This window comes from Penicillium griseofulvum (assembly GCF_001561935.1).
Source record: "Penicillium griseofulvum strain PG3 chromosome Unknown contig_95, whole genome shotgun sequence".
Classification (NCBI taxonomy): Eukaryota; Fungi; Ascomycota; class Eurotiomycetes; order Eurotiales; family Aspergillaceae; genus Penicillium; species Penicillium griseofulvum.
Window position 1 is genome coordinate 2,202,618 of NW_024467454.1, and position 17,023 is coordinate 2,219,640.

The 17,023-nt window shown below is 46.6% G+C and overlaps 4 protein-coding genes across 4 annotated transcripts; 1 reads left to right on the forward strand and 3 right to left on the reverse strand.

Annotated features, from left to right (window-relative positions):
• Window positions 1-4: 4 nt before the first annotated feature.
• On the reverse strand, window positions 5-1,904 carry PGRI_062820 (AMP-dependent synthetase/ligase; the record flags this gene model as incomplete). The annotated part of the gene is made up of 4 exons (XM_040793996.1): window positions 5-663; window positions 724-1,103; window positions 1,157-1,472; window positions 1,526-1,904. The coding sequence occupies 4 exons, from the start codon at window positions 1,902-1,904 to the stop codon at window positions 5-7; spliced, it is 1,734 nt and encodes a 577-aa protein (XP_040648851.1).
• A 920-nt stretch (window positions 1,905-2,824) lies between these two features.
• On the forward strand, window positions 2,825-4,402 carry PGRI_062830 (fungal specific transcription factor domain-containing protein; the record flags this gene model as incomplete). Its single annotated transcript, XM_040793997.1, has 1 exon — window positions 2,825-4,402. One exon carries the CDS (start codon window positions 2,825-2,827, stop codon window positions 4,400-4,402), a length of 1,578 nt encoding a protein of 525 aa, XP_040648852.1.
• A 780-nt stretch (window positions 4,403-5,182) lies between these two features.
• On the reverse strand, window positions 5,183-5,982 carry PGRI_062840 (Glucose/ribitol dehydrogenase; the record flags this gene model as incomplete). The annotated part of the gene is made up of 2 exons (XM_040793998.1): window positions 5,183-5,557; window positions 5,620-5,982. The coding sequence occupies 2 exons, from the start codon at window positions 5,980-5,982 to the stop codon at window positions 5,183-5,185; spliced, it is 738 nt and encodes a 245-aa protein (XP_040648853.1).
• A 1,483-nt stretch (window positions 5,983-7,465) lies between these two features.
• Window positions 7,466-13,915, reverse strand: PGRI_062850 (CheY-like superfamily; the record flags this gene model as incomplete). Its single annotated transcript, XM_040793999.1, has 10 exons — window positions 7,466-7,737; window positions 7,783-11,420; window positions 11,506-11,560; window positions 11,982-12,348; window positions 12,527-12,738; window positions 12,809-12,832; window positions 12,896-13,359; window positions 13,433-13,546; window positions 13,623-13,693; window positions 13,769-13,915. The coding sequence occupies 10 exons, from the start codon at window positions 13,913-13,915 to the stop codon at window positions 7,466-7,468; spliced, it is 5,364 nt and encodes a 1,787-aa protein (XP_040648854.1).
• Window positions 13,916-17,023: the final 3,108 nt, after the last annotated feature.

A 17,023-nucleotide genomic window follows, 5' to 3' on the forward strand; every position in this document is an offset into this window, starting at 1 on the left:
ACTTCTACAGTTTACCCGCTCTGCGGACAAGCTGTGTTCCGATGGCCACCAGGTCAACCTTCTTGATCTTCCCACTTGCCGTCTTGGGGAAATCACCAGGAACGCCATCGACACCAAGGTGAAATACGAGCGCTGGTACCTTGTGTTTCCCCAGGGTTTGCTGAACCCATTCCGAAATATGTTCCTTTGCACAGGGATTCTCGCCATGTTTGAGCTGCAAAAATGCAGCCACTATTTCTCCGTACTTTGCATCTTGTATACCCACCACCGCTGACATCGAGATTGCCGGATGCTCATTCAGGCGATCCTCGATCTCTGTTGGATATATGTTCTCTCCGCCGCGAATGATGGTATCCTTGATCCTGCCGCTGATCCGACACCGTCCTTTCTCATCCATAATTGCCTCATCACCCGTATGCATCCAGAGAACTCCATCCTCATGCACGCGCATGACCTCACCCGTCTTTTCCTGATTCTGATAGTATCCTCGCTGCAAGAGATACCCTGAGACGCACAGTTCTCCAGGTTTTTTGATGGGAACAGTGATACCTTGCGCATCCACTATCTTTGCAGTCGTATGTGGTAAGATTTCCATCCATGTGTGGGTCCCATCTGATTCAAAGCCCTTGGAAAGGAAGCTGAGTGGCGAGGTTTCAGTCATACCTAGCAAATTAGATTAGTACTGAGCGAAGCAAAGTTGAAAAAGATAGATTAGAATCCCACCATAAGCAATACCCAGGTCTTGCAGGGCAAATTCGTGCTGCAGCTCTCTCAGAAGAGCCGGAGAAACTGGTGATCCACCAATGATTCCTGTTCGAAGCGGTGGCATATGAGTACCACGTTGACGGCACCACTCAAGCACGGCAGCAAACATTGTTGGGACACCTTGCAGCCCAGTGCACTTTTCGGAAATCAGTGCTCGTGCCGTGGCAGCAGGATCAAATATTGGTGACGGTAGAATGAGAGTTGCACCATGACAAAGTGATGTTATCAGGCCAACAACAAACCCAGAAGAGTGGAACAAAGGCCACGGACAACATATGGTATCATCTGGAGTAAGCCCAATTCGGGCACCTATTAGAAAGCCATTATTGATGACATTACTATTTCCTCGGGTCAGCTTGTACGCAAACACGCGGTATCTCTAAGAGCTTACAAGTGAGTGAGCATCACCGTCTTGGGCATACCCGTAGTGCCACTGGTAAATTGGAAGTTACAGACCGTCTCCGGAGTAATTTTTGTTTCTATTGACTGGTAAACAGAAGCGGTCTTCGCACCGTTCGGTGGAATTTTGATAAAATCTGTGTAAGACCGCAGGTTGGATGAATTCGGGTAGTGTCCGGAGAGAAGAACGATGCTTCGAAGATCTGGAAGCTCGCTTTTCTGGGGTTTGATTATCTCGTTGAGTTCATCGATGCATGGTGACATACTGCGTTTTCCAAGGTTCCCGGTGATAAATAGCAACGAACACCCTATATATTGAAATTAGAATTGACTTGTCGACTATATATATGTATAGACTGACCAGTGAATTGAAGGGCTCTTTTGATTTCCTCCGTTGTATAAAATGTGTTCAACAGGACGATGATTCCTCCAATGCGCGCGGTTGCCAGCACTACCTCAACATATTCTAAAATATTTCCAGCAAAGATGCCAACGCGGTCTCCAACAGAGATTCCATTTGCAATCAGCGCTTCTCCAAGAAGCTTGGTACGATCGTTCAATTGGCGATAGGTGATAGGGTTGGGTGTGCCTGGGCAGGAAACCGCAATTTTATTTGGAAATTGCTCGGCTTGACGCTGGAGTAGACCGCCAAACGTCCAATTCTGAAGCGCCGGCTCTAGAAGACCCTTTGTATGGGAAGGCTTTTGCTGGATCCTGCGATGTGCGTCTTGCTGGCTCATTTTGGGGTTGGGGTACGAGAGGGGCTAGGTTCGAAATCCCTTATACTAGGGGATTTCGAAGACTGAGTGCTAATTATTACCGCTCTCTACACCGCTCTATACATTGTATTGTAAATGATTCATGTAAACGTGAAGCTTTCTTTCTGGATACAGTGAGACTATAGAAGTTGTCACTACAGGCCTACTAGGACAAACCCCTGGCATTTTGGCATATTAAGGGATCTTTTCGCCTTCCTCAACCCCCCCCCCCCCCACCTACGCAGCGGTATATGTAGGGGCCAGAGTTCAAACCCCCGCTGTTTGGGGGTATTGATAAGCCGAAATGTCCAATCCCACTTGAATCATGGAAATACGCTAGGGGGGTGGAAACTTACTCATCGTACTTTCGGCATTCATTTGGGTGGGGGGAGCGTCACCTTTGAAATATACGATACACTGCAAAAATACCATATTATGTATTAAATGTCATCTCAGTACTCCGTACTATAGGAAGAAGAAAGTCTTTCGGCCGGTACCGCTTCCTAAAGCGGCTAGACCCGGATTGTCATGAAACCACTCGAAAGTCATACTTCATTTACCTTGAGATCTTTAGAAACTCACTAATCAAAGCAGAAACTGAGTCACCTGCATCATTCACATGAATGACCACATTTTCAATCAAATTCGCTCCGTTCTTATCAAAGTACATTTGGCTTCCCGCAGCGGGCTCGTACGTCATGGCTTCTAGCGATGAGCGATGTGGCTCACTGGCAAATGTCCTCGATCATAATATGTCTCCTCAATTGAATACATCGCCTTTTCTCCGTCTTAATTTAGACCGCCCGAGGTTGGCACGGAATCGCGATGTGCAGGCTTGTGCGCAATGCCGGTCTAGGAAAATAAAATGTGATCGATCTAAGCCCCATTGTCGATGCTGCGATATGCATGGTCGGTCCTGCACATACCTCCCAAAGTCTGTGGACCGGAAATCCCAAAAGAGGGCCGTGAGGGATGTGGCTATGGAAGGAAGGCGTGTTTCAACTCGTTCTCTGAACCAACAGTCAAGCGGAGGGCCAGAGGAGAAGCAAACGATCCAAATCAATCAAGTTGGTCACCTCAAAACATCAGATGACGTTCGACTACGGTACTTTTCGAGCTCATCATGGGTGGCCGGGTTTGAGGAGTCAAATGTCTCTCCCTGTGATTGTAATGACGCTCTTTCGCCCGCTCTGAACGGGAAAGAGATTTCGCCCGGGACATCACCTCGGACATCGAATGACTTCATCTATCTTGCTGAGGTTGATCAGCTCATTTCATGGTATGCTGAACATTGTCACTTCTGGTTTCCACTTGTAGATTGGAACGAGGTTATAGCGGCAGTGCATGAGCAGCGGAACCATGGAAGCTCGAAGCCTGGTGCGCTCGCATTAATTGCAGCCATATGCTATACTGCTACACGATCCATCAAGGCATCAGGGAGCAACAGTTCATGGTGCTTATTTCCTTCCTCGTTCTGGGAAGAAGTTACAGTTCAACTCCTGGCTGAATCTGGTTACCCGAGACGACCTAATTTAAATACGGTCCGAGTAGCTTTCTTTCTCGCTATACCCAGCATGGCAGAAGGACATTCTCACCCAAATCCCAGTTCTGTCTCTATCCTCGTAAGGGCTGCTCAGTTCCTCGGCCTTCACCGGGAGCCGCTGTCCTTTCAGCTATCTGCTCATGATGCTGAGGTCAGTCGTGTTATATGGTGGTCGGTTCGCGGTTTGGATGTCACGTATGCTATATCGCATGGCCTCCCACCACTGATCCATCCTACCACGACAGATGTTCGATCTGTTGACTGTGAGTATGATTCGGAGCGCAAGCTTCTTAGTGCTGTAGCACAGACGAGCGCATTAATCTCAAAGATTTTGCACCGTATCTACAGCGTGAGCCAACCAACTCTTCACCATATTAAGCAGTTGGATGATGAGGCTGAAAGGATTTATGCCGAAGAAGTCTCTGATGATTACAATCTTCAGAAGAACGCCATGGAAAGATTCGTTGCTATGGGTCGATTGATGTGCTGCTGCAAGATGATGATTATTTTGCATCAACCTTATCTGCGAACATCACAGTGGCCCCAAGGCTCCAGATTAAAGGCTTTAAAGTCTTGTCAGGACTATATTCGTGGATTTGTAACTGGAGCCACAGACGAAGCACTGGCACCTTACAGGTGGGTGTTGAGCCATTTTGACGTGATTCACGCCTGCGCTATTATACTTCAGGACCTGATCCAAAATTGTCGCTCTCCAGAATCAAGCAGCCTTCGTGATGTGGTTGATATTTGCTTTTCTACCTTTTCAAAAGGGCGTCATCCTGCTTGGACAAAGCTTGAGTTGCTCCGATCAAAGGCTTGGGCAGCAAATGGGTGGCCAGTGAATAGTCAGGCCCGTGAGATGATGGAATCAGATGCTAGTCTGGCAGATTACGACCCACTCTTTGCGTCTTTCCTCTGGGAGGAGTTGTTAGTATGATATGGAGAATAAACATATAGTGTCTTGCGTTGCAACCTGTCGCTAGTCATAGGATTTATCAAGATGAACTTGGTCTTGGAAAGCTTTAGAGCAGCCTAAAGAAGAGTGCTGCATTCTACTAATTACAGAGGGTACCTATCATATTATTCTACGCATTGAGGGTCCTCCCTCCTAAGATATAGTACATTTTTGATGATTGAACTGATATGTGGTCAAAATGTGCCATGGCACTTGAGATTTGGGACGCCAATGACTATACATTTGACAGTCTGAAATTTGGAATGTGGCATAAAAATGTCTACCAGGACCATCATTGATATTCCAAGGCAAGTCATGGTAATACATTTAGAACATGTGTTATTATAGAACAATTGCGTCGATGAGACCAGCAACATCAGCAATCTCAGTCCGCAATCTGCACGCCTGCCCTCGGTACTATTTACCTTCCTAGGAGGCTACAATAGTGCCGTTGCCACTGACCTTAAGGCCTATTCAACAAATATCCTGGTCGACGATTCAGTCTCCCATGACGGAAACGGGATTGCTCGTGGGAGCATCGGGTAGTATTTGGGAGAAACCGAGATGTGAGAGTGCAAGATTGTCCTCGGATGAAGACGAGGTACCTAAAGGGAAAAAGTTGATGAAACGCCATTCTGTTTCTAAGATTTAAAGGCAAATCCATGCACGACGAGCTCCCCCCATGGAATGCTTCATTGACTTTCTGCATTGACTACACCATAGCTACGAGAGCTGAAGATAAATACAAGGTTGACTAAGGCGTCAGGCGGTTGCCCCATTCACTTTGACAACTTGTCCCGAAATCCACGAACTCTCTGGGCGCCACAGCAGGCTCACTGCTGCCGCAACCTCCTCTGGCTTCCCAAGCCTCTTGAACGGATTGAGATCCCCCAACATCCGAATACTGTCGTCGTTATTGGACTTGAAGAAAGAATCGGTTTCGGTTGGGCCTGGCGACACAGCGTTGACGCGGATGCCACGTTTTGCCAGGGTCTGCGCAATCGACCGTACCATCAGATTCAGTGCTCCCTTGGTCGAGATGTAGAGAAAGAACTGTGGCGGCAAGGTATTGAAGTCAGTCAAGTCCGAGGAGATGAAGATAACAGTGCTGCCGCTGCTCATGTAGGGAAGAGATTTCTGTGATTTGTGCATTAGCGCCGAGGCTGAGAATTCAAAGGTGTAGCAAGACTGAGTCATACCTGCACAAGAAGCCATGGCCCTTTAACATTCACGCCAAACGCCATATCGAACTGGTCTTCCGTTGCCGCCTCAACATCTGCCAACGGCAGATAGGCCGCATTCGGGACAACCACATCAATCTTGCCAAACCGTGTGACGGATGCCTCGATCAGTCGGTCAATATCTGCGGCTTTGGAAATGTCCGCCTGGACGGCCAGCGCGCGACTAGCCCCAATCTCCGCGACGACCTTGTCGGCTCCCTGCGCATCGGAGTTATAGTTGACAATCACATAGGCACCTTCTTTACCGGCCTGGAGGGCAATCGCCTTACCGATGCCCTTGGAGGCACCGGATACAAGGACTACACGGTCGATGATGGACATTGGGTGTTATGGAGGGAAGTGTTTTGCAATTGCGTAGTAGAAGAAATCGGGGCAGCCCATGCGTAATTTATAGATTTGATACCAACGGAAGTTTCGTCTCCCATCAAATAATAAGAAACACCGACTCCACCTTTATCCTCTTTACATTGGTAAGAGGTGGAGCTGATGGAGAAGAAATTTGTATCATCCGTATATCGGCGCGACGATCATACTTTCAATCAAAACATGCCTGCAGCATATATCCATATCCATGATGAGCTACGTCTTCACCTTTTCCCAACCCCGGGATGTCTGCAGTGAAGAAAAGGGAACATCCATCCCTGACCCGGCAGTTGGCAGACATCAGGACAACTTGCATTTTAGAGATTAGCAACAAGAGCTTACAGCAGCACCGAGAGGGTCCTCGGGAAGGTAATCCAATGCTCTAGAGTCTCCAGATATTGCCGCCTCGGGATCATGCTTGCATCTGAAAATAGACTGAGCAATCGTGAACAGCCTAAACCTAATCTACTTCCGGCCGAGTAACCTTCCATATCAGGTAATAGGGCAAGGAGTCATTGTCGGCGGTGGAACTGGCCATTTGGTTACAAATTCAATGTCGGCATTCCCGACACCGTTCTCCGATTGTATATTGACCTACCGGCCTCTCGCTATATCTGCAACGCCGAAAATGCGGGACGCAGTCTACGATACCGGACAGGAGTCGACCTAGCCTATTCTGATAACCTGATGCTTACTCAAACCGCTGTTCTGGATCCTGTCAGACCACTTCCAAACAGAGAATACAGGCTTAAGTTAGCGTTAACAACGATATCGGCCGCGTCTAATTACCAATCTACCTCACCGTAAGTGGTGAGGCAGATGGCTCGTTGCACAGTATGCGGTCGGTTGACCCGCCTTTCTAGATTAAGTAGGTTTTAACGCCGAACAACGAGTATCTTGGCACTCAGATACCAGGAGGAATGTAGCGGATGAGGGTTGGGAACTCCCTTATGGGCAGGTGTTGTCGCTCCAAGAATTATAAGAGACTACCGAACACCTCGTAGCTATAAGCCAACTGGACATCACTCATCATCACTGTACCTGGGTACCTAATCCACTATCCTTCAGATTCCTTAAATTCACAGAACACGATCTATATGAGTTTGGAAGTGCAAACCAAGTTTCTTGTCGTGGGTGCCGGACTCATCAGCATCAAAACACTTCAGGTAGGGCGATGACCTGGAAATTAAAGGACTTTTATTCACGCTAAAAGTTTCTCAGTTCCAATCGTAAATCAACGTTCCTCGTGAGCACATACGCCTGTATGAGGTTAGCCTGCCCATCCCCAAGCTTCAGCTCCCTGTAACTTGAGATCTCTCCTCTCCGCAACTTTGCTTGTACAAGAAGAGAAAGAAAACAAGACCAACACCAAACAAGTAAAATCATGTATATACTTGACACCAAAAATAAAAAATGAACGCCATTATTATATCATATAATATCATTGAGAGGGTTTCTTGACCTCGCCGGCCTTTCTCTCATTCAATACCGCGAATAATTGTTTTCGTTGGATCGGCTTCGCTAAAAAGAGGTCCATTCCTGACCCATAAGCTTCGTGTCGATCACTAGCACTTGCAAGGCCAGTCAGAGCAACAATAGTCACAGGTCTAAATGATGTTTTCGCTGAAATATCGAGTCCGTTCTGATATTCACGCTCAGCCTTGCGAATAAGCCGAGTGGATTCGAACCCGTTCATTACCGGCATCGAAATGTCTGTGCTAGTCAGGATAGTGCTTCATATATAACCAAAGAACTTACCCATCAGGATCACTCCAAACTTCGTAGGATGGGCTTTGAAAATGTTCAACGCCTCCAAACCATTGCGGGCTGTCGTATACTTGTAGCCTTCTTTCTTCATATGTGCAACCAATATCCGCAGATTTATATCGTTGTCTTCAACCAACAGCACGTTCAAAGTAGGCTCCTCTGTCTTGGGCAATCCCTGTCGAATTGGTAACGTAGTGGCATCACTTTTATTTTGAGAAAGATGAGTGTGCTGTGGGTTTTCCGTTGCGTCCAACTTGTGGTGTTCATCATCTATCGTCTTTTTTCCTGTTTTGTGTTTTTGGAAATTCAACTCATGTTCTGCGCATTGTGTTTCAATATCCTCCCTGGAATCTGGAGGTGACTCCGTCAGTTTAAATGTGACCCCTCCCTGAGGCTGATCTTGATTTATATTAGAGTCACCCTCAGCTATAGGTTCCTGGCCTTGTTGCCGCTTGGTGCATATGTCAAATGCCTTGGCCAACTTTCGCGGGCCACAGGGTTGGCTGATGAATTCGACAATGGCCTCATGATTCGATTGGTTTGCTGCCACAAACATGTGATGCGCTGCCTCTGGTGAGCGACAAATGACCACAATGGGAGGTTTTCGACTCCCGTTATTTCGATGGGAATAATTCTGTGTTTTTGACAACCATGATTGCCAAGTGTGCACCGAATCGGTATCGGTCTGTACTGCAACGTAAAAATCACACTCGGGGAAAGAAGCATCCGATGGATTCAGGATATGGACGTCCATCTCGAACCAGTTCTTGCACAATTTCTCCAAAGAGGCACGGAGAATTGTATCGCGATCGGAGATGTCGGGTGATCCTAACTCCAGAAGTCCCAGAGTCGCGCCACGAGTAATTTGTTTCATTTTCAAAATGGGCTCGGGCTCGAAGCCACTGACGTTTGCCGTTTTAGCCGGCACATGGGTAAGAGGGACTTCAATCGAGACTTGAGTACCACGACCCCGAAGTGAAGTGACTTCGATATGACCACCCATGGACAGAACCGCATGGTGAACAATGCTTAACCCGAGTCCGTTTCCAGGTGCAAGCGAGTCTTCTTGTGTGAAAGGAGTGAATAAACTATTCTGAAGATACTCCATGCTCATTCCGATACCCGTGTCCTTGACCGTGAGGGTCACGTTAAAATCAGAAGATCCTCCGGGCACGGTGTCTTTGGCGGGAGTAACAGGCGACGCCGCTAACTTGACTAAGATAAAGCCAGTTTTGGTGTACTTTAGGGCGTTGCCGAAAATGTTCATCATGATGCGGCGCCAGGCGCCTATTTGGGTGGAGAACCTCCACTCGGCAGCATCGATATCCAGTATGACGCTGACCTGATTTTCTTGCTGCGAGAGTCCCAGTAGTTCGGGTGCCATATGATCTGGATTGTCTATCGCCGTTGATCTTTGTGGGCTGTGGTAGAAACTGTAGCCCGCAAAGACACTTTCCATAACCTCTTCCAGAACGGCATCTAACCGAATATCAGCCTTCAGACTTATCATCCCACTATGCCGTGCCCGTCGTGATGGCTTCAGGCTATGAGGCGATGGGTCCGTGATTTTGTGTCGTCTTGGAGGGCTTTTCCGTTTGTGGATAGCTTTCTTGCTTTCCTTCCGAAAATTGTTTATCTTCGAGAAGTCTAGCAAATGATTGATCGTATCTAACAATGTCCGCCCACACGATTCAATAGTGTGTACCAATCCATGTTGAAGCGCGTTCATCGCCGTGTCCCGAAGTATTTCTGACGTACCGAGAATGCCATGGAGGGGACTTCGTAACTCGTGCGAGATGCTGCTGACCAGGTTTGTTTTCGCCTTCTCCGACATCTCGACATCCAGACGATGCACCTCCGCCATGATACTATTTCCAAAGGCCGACAGATAGGTGAGCTCAGTCTCGGACGTGAAGACGCGCCGAGGTGTGTTTGTCCATACCAGAGCGCCCGAGAACCATCGAGCTCGATGGGAGTCCCACATCGGCAGAAGAGCGATACTGCGAGCTCCCGGGAAGAGTCGAATGAGGATATCCCCATCCTCTTTGAGTGTGGCACTGCGCGTCTTTTTCCGGCCTCCTCTTACTCTTCTGCCAATGAGGTCGGCATTCGGGTTTGAACCACCACGATCCAGCGAACTCTTGGAAGGTGCATCACTGCTTTCATCCGAGGACATTGATCCCTCTTCGCTGTAATTGAAAATCTTGCCGTGCGGGTAACGTCGTAGAAGCGCCTTCAACAATACTTCCCGGAGTGCAAGTCTTCCTTTTGATTCATCGTTGATACTGGACGTGGTCGAAGTCGAGAAGCCTAGGATTTCACATAGAGTCGTATTCTCTGGTATGGTGTCCTTCCCGGCTGATGCGGTAGAGCTTTTCTGGGAATCGGATCCTGTACCATCGTCGCTGCTGCCCATGGAGCTTTCCAAAGTACTGCTATCTGAGCCTGGTCCCTTTCGCTTTGTATCGCTGACGAGACCGCCGTACGACCCAATGCTTGCATCGAAGAACGCGACGCCTTCGACTTCTATTGACTCCCGGATGATGTTAGCTGCTCGCGAAAAGACTTGTCGAACTCCGATGGATAGCATGTCGTCTTGTAAATTCTCGGTCGACGCCGTACTTCGGACGGAGAAGCTAGTTTGTGTTTCAGATTTATTGGGACTTGACATCTGATCGATACTGGCGTCTGAACCCTGGTCGGACTTTGACGAAGAGGAGAATGGCCCTGGGGAGAGACTCGCTGGTGGTACACCGGGCAATTCGGATATGGACTGATCAGGACTATTGCGTGAAGACGCCTGTGACTGAAGCAGCGGGGATGACGGGCGAGTGTGGACAGTTGTGAGCAGACCGGATTTGATTTGTGCATTTTGCTGTAGTATATTCAGATGGCCTTCGTCATGTTCCTGGTCATTCAGGCGCAGTCCAGTTTCCTGTACCCACTCCTTTCGGAGCGTTGATTTACCTTCCACAAAACTTCCAAACCCCACAATCATTCTCTCTGCGCGATGATGTTCCGCTTTGCATCGGGCCATATCCAAGTGAGCCATGACGGTCGATGCCATATTTTGTAGGAACTTTATCAACGGGGGGTCCAATCTGGATCGTGGCTCGTCGTCGATAATGCAGTACGATCCGATGGTGATCCCTTTAGAACTGATTATGGGGGCGCCTACATAGAACCTCGCTTTAGGATAGCCGGTAACCATGGGCAATTTGTTAAACCGAGCATCCTCGCGCAGATCAGGTACCATGTAGATACCGTCAATCACGTGTGAGTCGTCCTCTAGTTTGATTTGCGGTAGGGAAGCGACTTTTTGACATATCCCTTCCTCCTTGGGGACAACGCAGCAACCCAACCATAAGGCATCTCGATCATTCTCCACTGTATGATCTTGAAGACTGAGTGTTTGAGTGGCCTCTGCAAGGATATATTGTTGGTTTCGACCAAAAAGTGAGATTAAGGCACGTTGAGCTTTCAATCTCAAAACTCCTAGCTGGGCGAACGCCGTCAAAGCGGTATCTTGCGACGATCGGGGGACATAGGCAGTATGTTGATTTTGCACATTCTCGGGTGTATCGAGGACGCTCGGACCAGATTGAAAAGCTTGGTTTAGTTTGAGATACCTTTTTATCAATGTAAGTCTTCAGTCTGTATTGCCAGTATGGGGATGACGGTGGGTATTGGAATAGTGGAACCCTGTCTACATACTTGTATAGTTCCCTCTCTTGCGCTAATTTGAACTTTGGCGGTTCAACTTGGGGCGCTGACGATGACATTAGATATAGCCCTTTCCAATATATATCGGACAGCTCAGTTGTTAAGAGAGCAGAGAGATTTTTGAATCTTAGGGAATCTTGGAATCTTGGAATCTTGGAAGTGGGTCATATTACATAAGACGATCTATTCCCAAATCGTCATTTCGACAGGCGGGTAGAGGCATAAAATCCAAAATGGGCCGATCCGTTGCTGTTTAGCTCGATCGGGGTGGAGATGGGCAATATATTTACACCGCTGTTTCACGTGATTTTGACCTTTTACAGAGGGAAGTCTTAAGAGGATCAAATGATATATATGACTTCATAACTCTTTCTAACCACATTACGTCTCTTTCATTTATTACTACATCATTTTCACCCGCGTCACTGGACCCTTGTACACTTTCCGGGCATAAATCACATAATAACCCAGTGAAACCACAACAACACCCCCAAAGATAGCCACACCCCAATTCATGGTAGTTACATCCACTTCTTTAGTCAGGGGAAAGAAACTAAAGACCCATATGACCATCAAAACCATGATGGAAATGGTGTCACAAATGGGAGTGAATTTGCCCATGCTCCAACGTGCGGGTGGTAGGGGCTGGTTGCGCCAGCGTCGAATACGAACGCAGGTGATAGATATGATATAGGATGACAGAAGTGCGGCTGTGCCGAGGGACATAATGGCGTTGAAAGCCACAGAAGACCCAATGTTGATTAAAGAGAGGAGGGAGACAATAACGAGACTGACGCAAAGGGCATTTACTGGAACGGTGAAGGTCGGGTTAACCTATTTTTTCCCCCATATTAGTCAGGTCTATAAAAATTGGGCATGTCGAAAAAAGGAAACTTGCCTTGGCCAAGAAATTGGAAAAAGGAAGACCCTTGTCTCGAGCAAAAGAGTAGACCTGACGGGAGGTTGTGGCGACGTTACTGATTGCCGCGCAAAATTGCATGATCATAATCACCACTGTCATGCCTGTCGTAGCGCTGACTGATCCCGTAGCATTAAGGAAGACCTGAATGAAGGCGAAGCCTGTTTCAGACTTGAGCACCGCATCAATATCGCCCACGCAGAACGCAAATGTGATTATCATGACAAAGCCAGTGGACCCATTGAGGATCAGCGTCCAGACCATGCTCATGGGGAGCACCCGGGACGCATCTCGAATTTCCTCCGCTATATTACAGCATTAGTTATTTCCGGTATATCGGGTACTACCTAGGTAACACCTAGTCAGGATACATACCCATATGAACCGCCGAGTCAGGGCCTTTTCAAGATATATTGTTAGCAACCGCCAAGGTATGATTTATCAACCCTATGAGTGACATACCAATCAATGCATATATGGGTCCGACAAGCCCAGCCATACACGCGAGTCCATTGTTACCCCATCCACCCCGATCCTCGATCGAACCAAACACTTCGGAAGCAGGAACCTTAGGAGATAACACCCAAAGTGGGATCAAAATTCCAAAGAAACCGAAGCAGTGTACAATCAAGATGATACCCTCGATCAAGGGGAGCTTCTGAGCCAGGAATGTGTTAAATATCAAGGCTACCAGGGCCACCGCAATAACGAGCAGTGTAACATGCCATGGCTCATAGGTATAGGTGTCGGGATAGTTAATGGAAATCACGCCAACCATCATATTAGCCACTGTATAGCAGCATCCTGCGATACCGGTGTGCCAACCCAATACGCAAATCCAGCCAGTGATGTAACTTAACAGGGCCTGAGAGCTGGGGGGTGCGAACTCTGACACCCAGTGATACTGACCGCCCGACAATGGGGCCCTGAAGATATTGGAAAGAAGGGTTAGCGGTCTTAGATTTCCAGGAATAATCGAGACATCCGAACTATACATACATGGATGCCATCTCAGCCATCGAGAGGATCACAAAGCTGAATCCTACCAGGCCTCCTAGATAAGTATAGATCATTCCTCCTTTCCCGCCATTAGTCAATCCATAAGATGAACCACTAACGCAATATATTAACACACGATCCAATATACTATTATCCTAATAATGATATCAGTATTCCTAGAGGGACTTACAAGAGCACTGCTTCCCATGTGCACATCAGCACTGCTGTAAATCCAAGAACAGAAAGAAAGCGGAAGTTTCTCTGCAACGTGTGTTATTCTTGCTTTCTTTTTTGGGGTTCTGGCTTTCTTGGTTTGGAAAGTGTAGAGTTTCATACGTTTAATTCCTGGTCTCGTCCAGCACGCCACATGTCTTGCTTGTCCTGCGCCGTACCTGTCTTTGGGGAGAGACCGTCCTCCATGGAGGGCGTCTTCTCTAGCGTGGAGTGTTGTACGTTGGACATGAGTCCATGCTCGTGCCCCATAGTGAATAGTTATCACTTCAATTCCAGGGCTGGGGGGTAAGTCAACAATGTTGAAGAAGAAAACACCATTAAAAGGAAGGGAAAAAAGAGCGACCTCGAAGCAGGTCAGGCACTAGGGCGAGATTGTAGCCGAGCTTTTCGGGAAGAAAATTATATGTAGCCAAAGGGGCAAATACTATCTTGACTTTGAGAAATTATGGTAGTAATAACATTTCATATTCCTCGCGAACCCTAGTTAGAAGAAGAAGTTATGGTTGGCAGCGGCTAAAGTACGATGCATTAGGGCACTACTAAGAACGCGCCGGTGGTTTGAAGTAGAAACTGGATATCCCGTCCCGACCCCACTGGCCACTTTTTTTCCCATTATAGAGTACACTAACCCCCTTTTGCATTATTTATTGTCTAGGAAGATCCCCTTCGGACTTGCGTGATTTTTTTTAAGTGCGGGCGAACTCCGAGTTTAGCTGTTCCACCGCAGTCTGGGCCCATTCCAGGGTCAACGTACACCCTTGATTGAAATCATCTGATTGGGTGAATTATTATATCGTTATATTGATCTATTGATCCGCAATTCCTTCGAGATTAGCTCGGGTCGCTACGACCCACATATATATGCGAGCGATATTAAATGGCCTCAGACAACCATTCGGGAGATTCCACACTGTCCACCTAGGGATTACACTATGGATTTTTTTTATCTAACAAGTTATTATCAGGTCTTTAAATATGAGTTGAGATTGATTTGAGAGTTGTAGAGAGCGGTTGAGGTTCAAGTAATTGATTGACTAACACGGAAACAATTAATCTGTTATAACTAAAAATAGTATATACTATAAGTTATACCTATGTTGTAGGTACTTTCTGTGGTCCACATAGGTTATAATCGTAAATAAATCTCGGAATTTGGCGGAGTCCGAACAATACAAACACAATATACAAAAGGTCTACCAGGGCCCCTGTCGTTCATTTAATCCTTCGATTCATTCAACCGCAAATATGATCCCAGTACTCCTGAAAAGGTATAACCATGATCCATCCCAAAATCTCTGCTTTTCTGTCCCCGTGGCAGCAAACCTGTGTCGACTACCCTTATGGAGTCCGTCTCCCCTTATGCAGTCTCCGCAACGAATCGAAGTGGCTTGGTTATCATCGTTGAAACACTGTTCATGACCTGGATGATCATAGTGGGTCTAATTCGACTGTACATGCGTCTCGCGATCAATGGACCGGTCAAGATTGATGATGTGGTAGTACTTACTGGGAGTGTATGTCTCTATCTGTTATAATTTTCTTTCCCCAATGTTTCATTTCTTCCCTAATTCACTGAATTCTCAACATTAACTAGGTTGTATTTTTTAGGTAATAGCTATCGCTCATGTAGGAGCGATTATGGATGCGATTACCCATGGTCTGGGTCGATCAGAGGATGAAAGCTCGCTGTCGAACTTGATACGCGCTGGAAAGGTTAACTTCACCTCCTTTCCAAATCACAAACTCGGCATTCGAAAAGGGGAAAAAAAGGAAAAAACTGACAGATGTCACTTCAGGGCATTTATGCAGCGAACCTTTTATTCCTTGCTGGCCACGGTGCGGCCAAGATTTCCGTATGTTTGCTTCTCAAACAGCTAGGCAGAGAAAAACTTTATATCTTCTGTTCTAGAATACTGCTGGGTATGGTGCCGTTGTGGACACCTGCTTCGATTCTTGCGGTTGCCCTCAGTTGCTTCCCACAATACCAACTTACCATGCCCCAACATTGTAGCAATATTGTGCGTTACACTCACTCACATGAAGCGATTCAACTGACAAGCAAGAGCAGGGTATGGCCTGGAAGATTATCACTGCATTTGATGTGATTACAGAAATCCTTACCTTTGGACTCTGTATCTTACTAGTATGGGGCATTCAGATGCGGTGGAAGCAAAAGTGGGCGGTGGTTTTTGCGTTTGGGACGAGGGCCCCGTGAGTGTCTGAAGTCGCAAACAATAAGGAAATGGCTAATCATTTATCTGTAATGTTTAGGGCTATTGTCTTAATTATACTCCGACAAACATACCTTGACCATTCGCTGTTCCAGCCCGACGCGCCTCTACGTTTATCGGATGCCATGATAGTAACAGCCATTCTCCTTCACTGCAGCATAATGGTATCTACCGTACCATGTCTAAAGCCCTTTGTTATTGTATTCAACACAGGATGGGGACTGGGCATCAGAAATGGCAACGGCAAAAATTCGTATTTCACACCCACTGGAAAGGACACATCGGTCAATCAATCCTACGTCTACTCAACAAATCGAGAAGAGGACCAGGTTAATCTGACTTCGAATACTTCCCGGCGGTCGCAGGATAGCCAACGTCTGATTATTCACGAAACGCGGGAATGGAGGGTGGAGGAGTATGAGATGCACCCTCTACAATATAAAATCTAATTTATTTATCTATGCTATACTGTAGATGCCCTCTTAAGAGAAACCATTGAATTAACGTTACAAATACCACATGCTATTTGTGGGGCTTATCTTCCAATATGCTGTATAATATGTCGAGCCCTCGATATGGAAGACAATACGGAGATCATTCATTAGTGGGATCAACTCATTCATGCAAGTATTAATAGAACATCCCATCAATCCAGTAGCTTGGTTTCGATGCTTGAATTAATTTGGATAACATTCATTGCATTTGCTTCAATGTTAGCATTCAGGTTGTCCTGACCAGTCCTGTCAGTCAACTGGCGTATAAATGCTGCCTCATCCTCTACATATACTTAACGTAGTGGCCTTGGGATTGATCAATATGTTTATAATAATGACATTTTAGAACTTCAATAATATTCACAACAATTTAAATATTGATGTTGAGGAAGGAAATGTGTATTTAGACTAGGCTGTATAAAAGGATGATATTACTATAACCTAGCTCCCGAGGTCACGAACACTTCCAATTGAAAGGCTAGTCATATAATACAATCGGTCTCGTAGTTGTATTATATATTTACTAGTAGAAAGTATATATCGACATCCTATAATCTACAACTATCACGTCACTCACAATGCTAGACATATTCTCATTTTTCTCTGTTTATCTCATACAAATTGATCTCCAA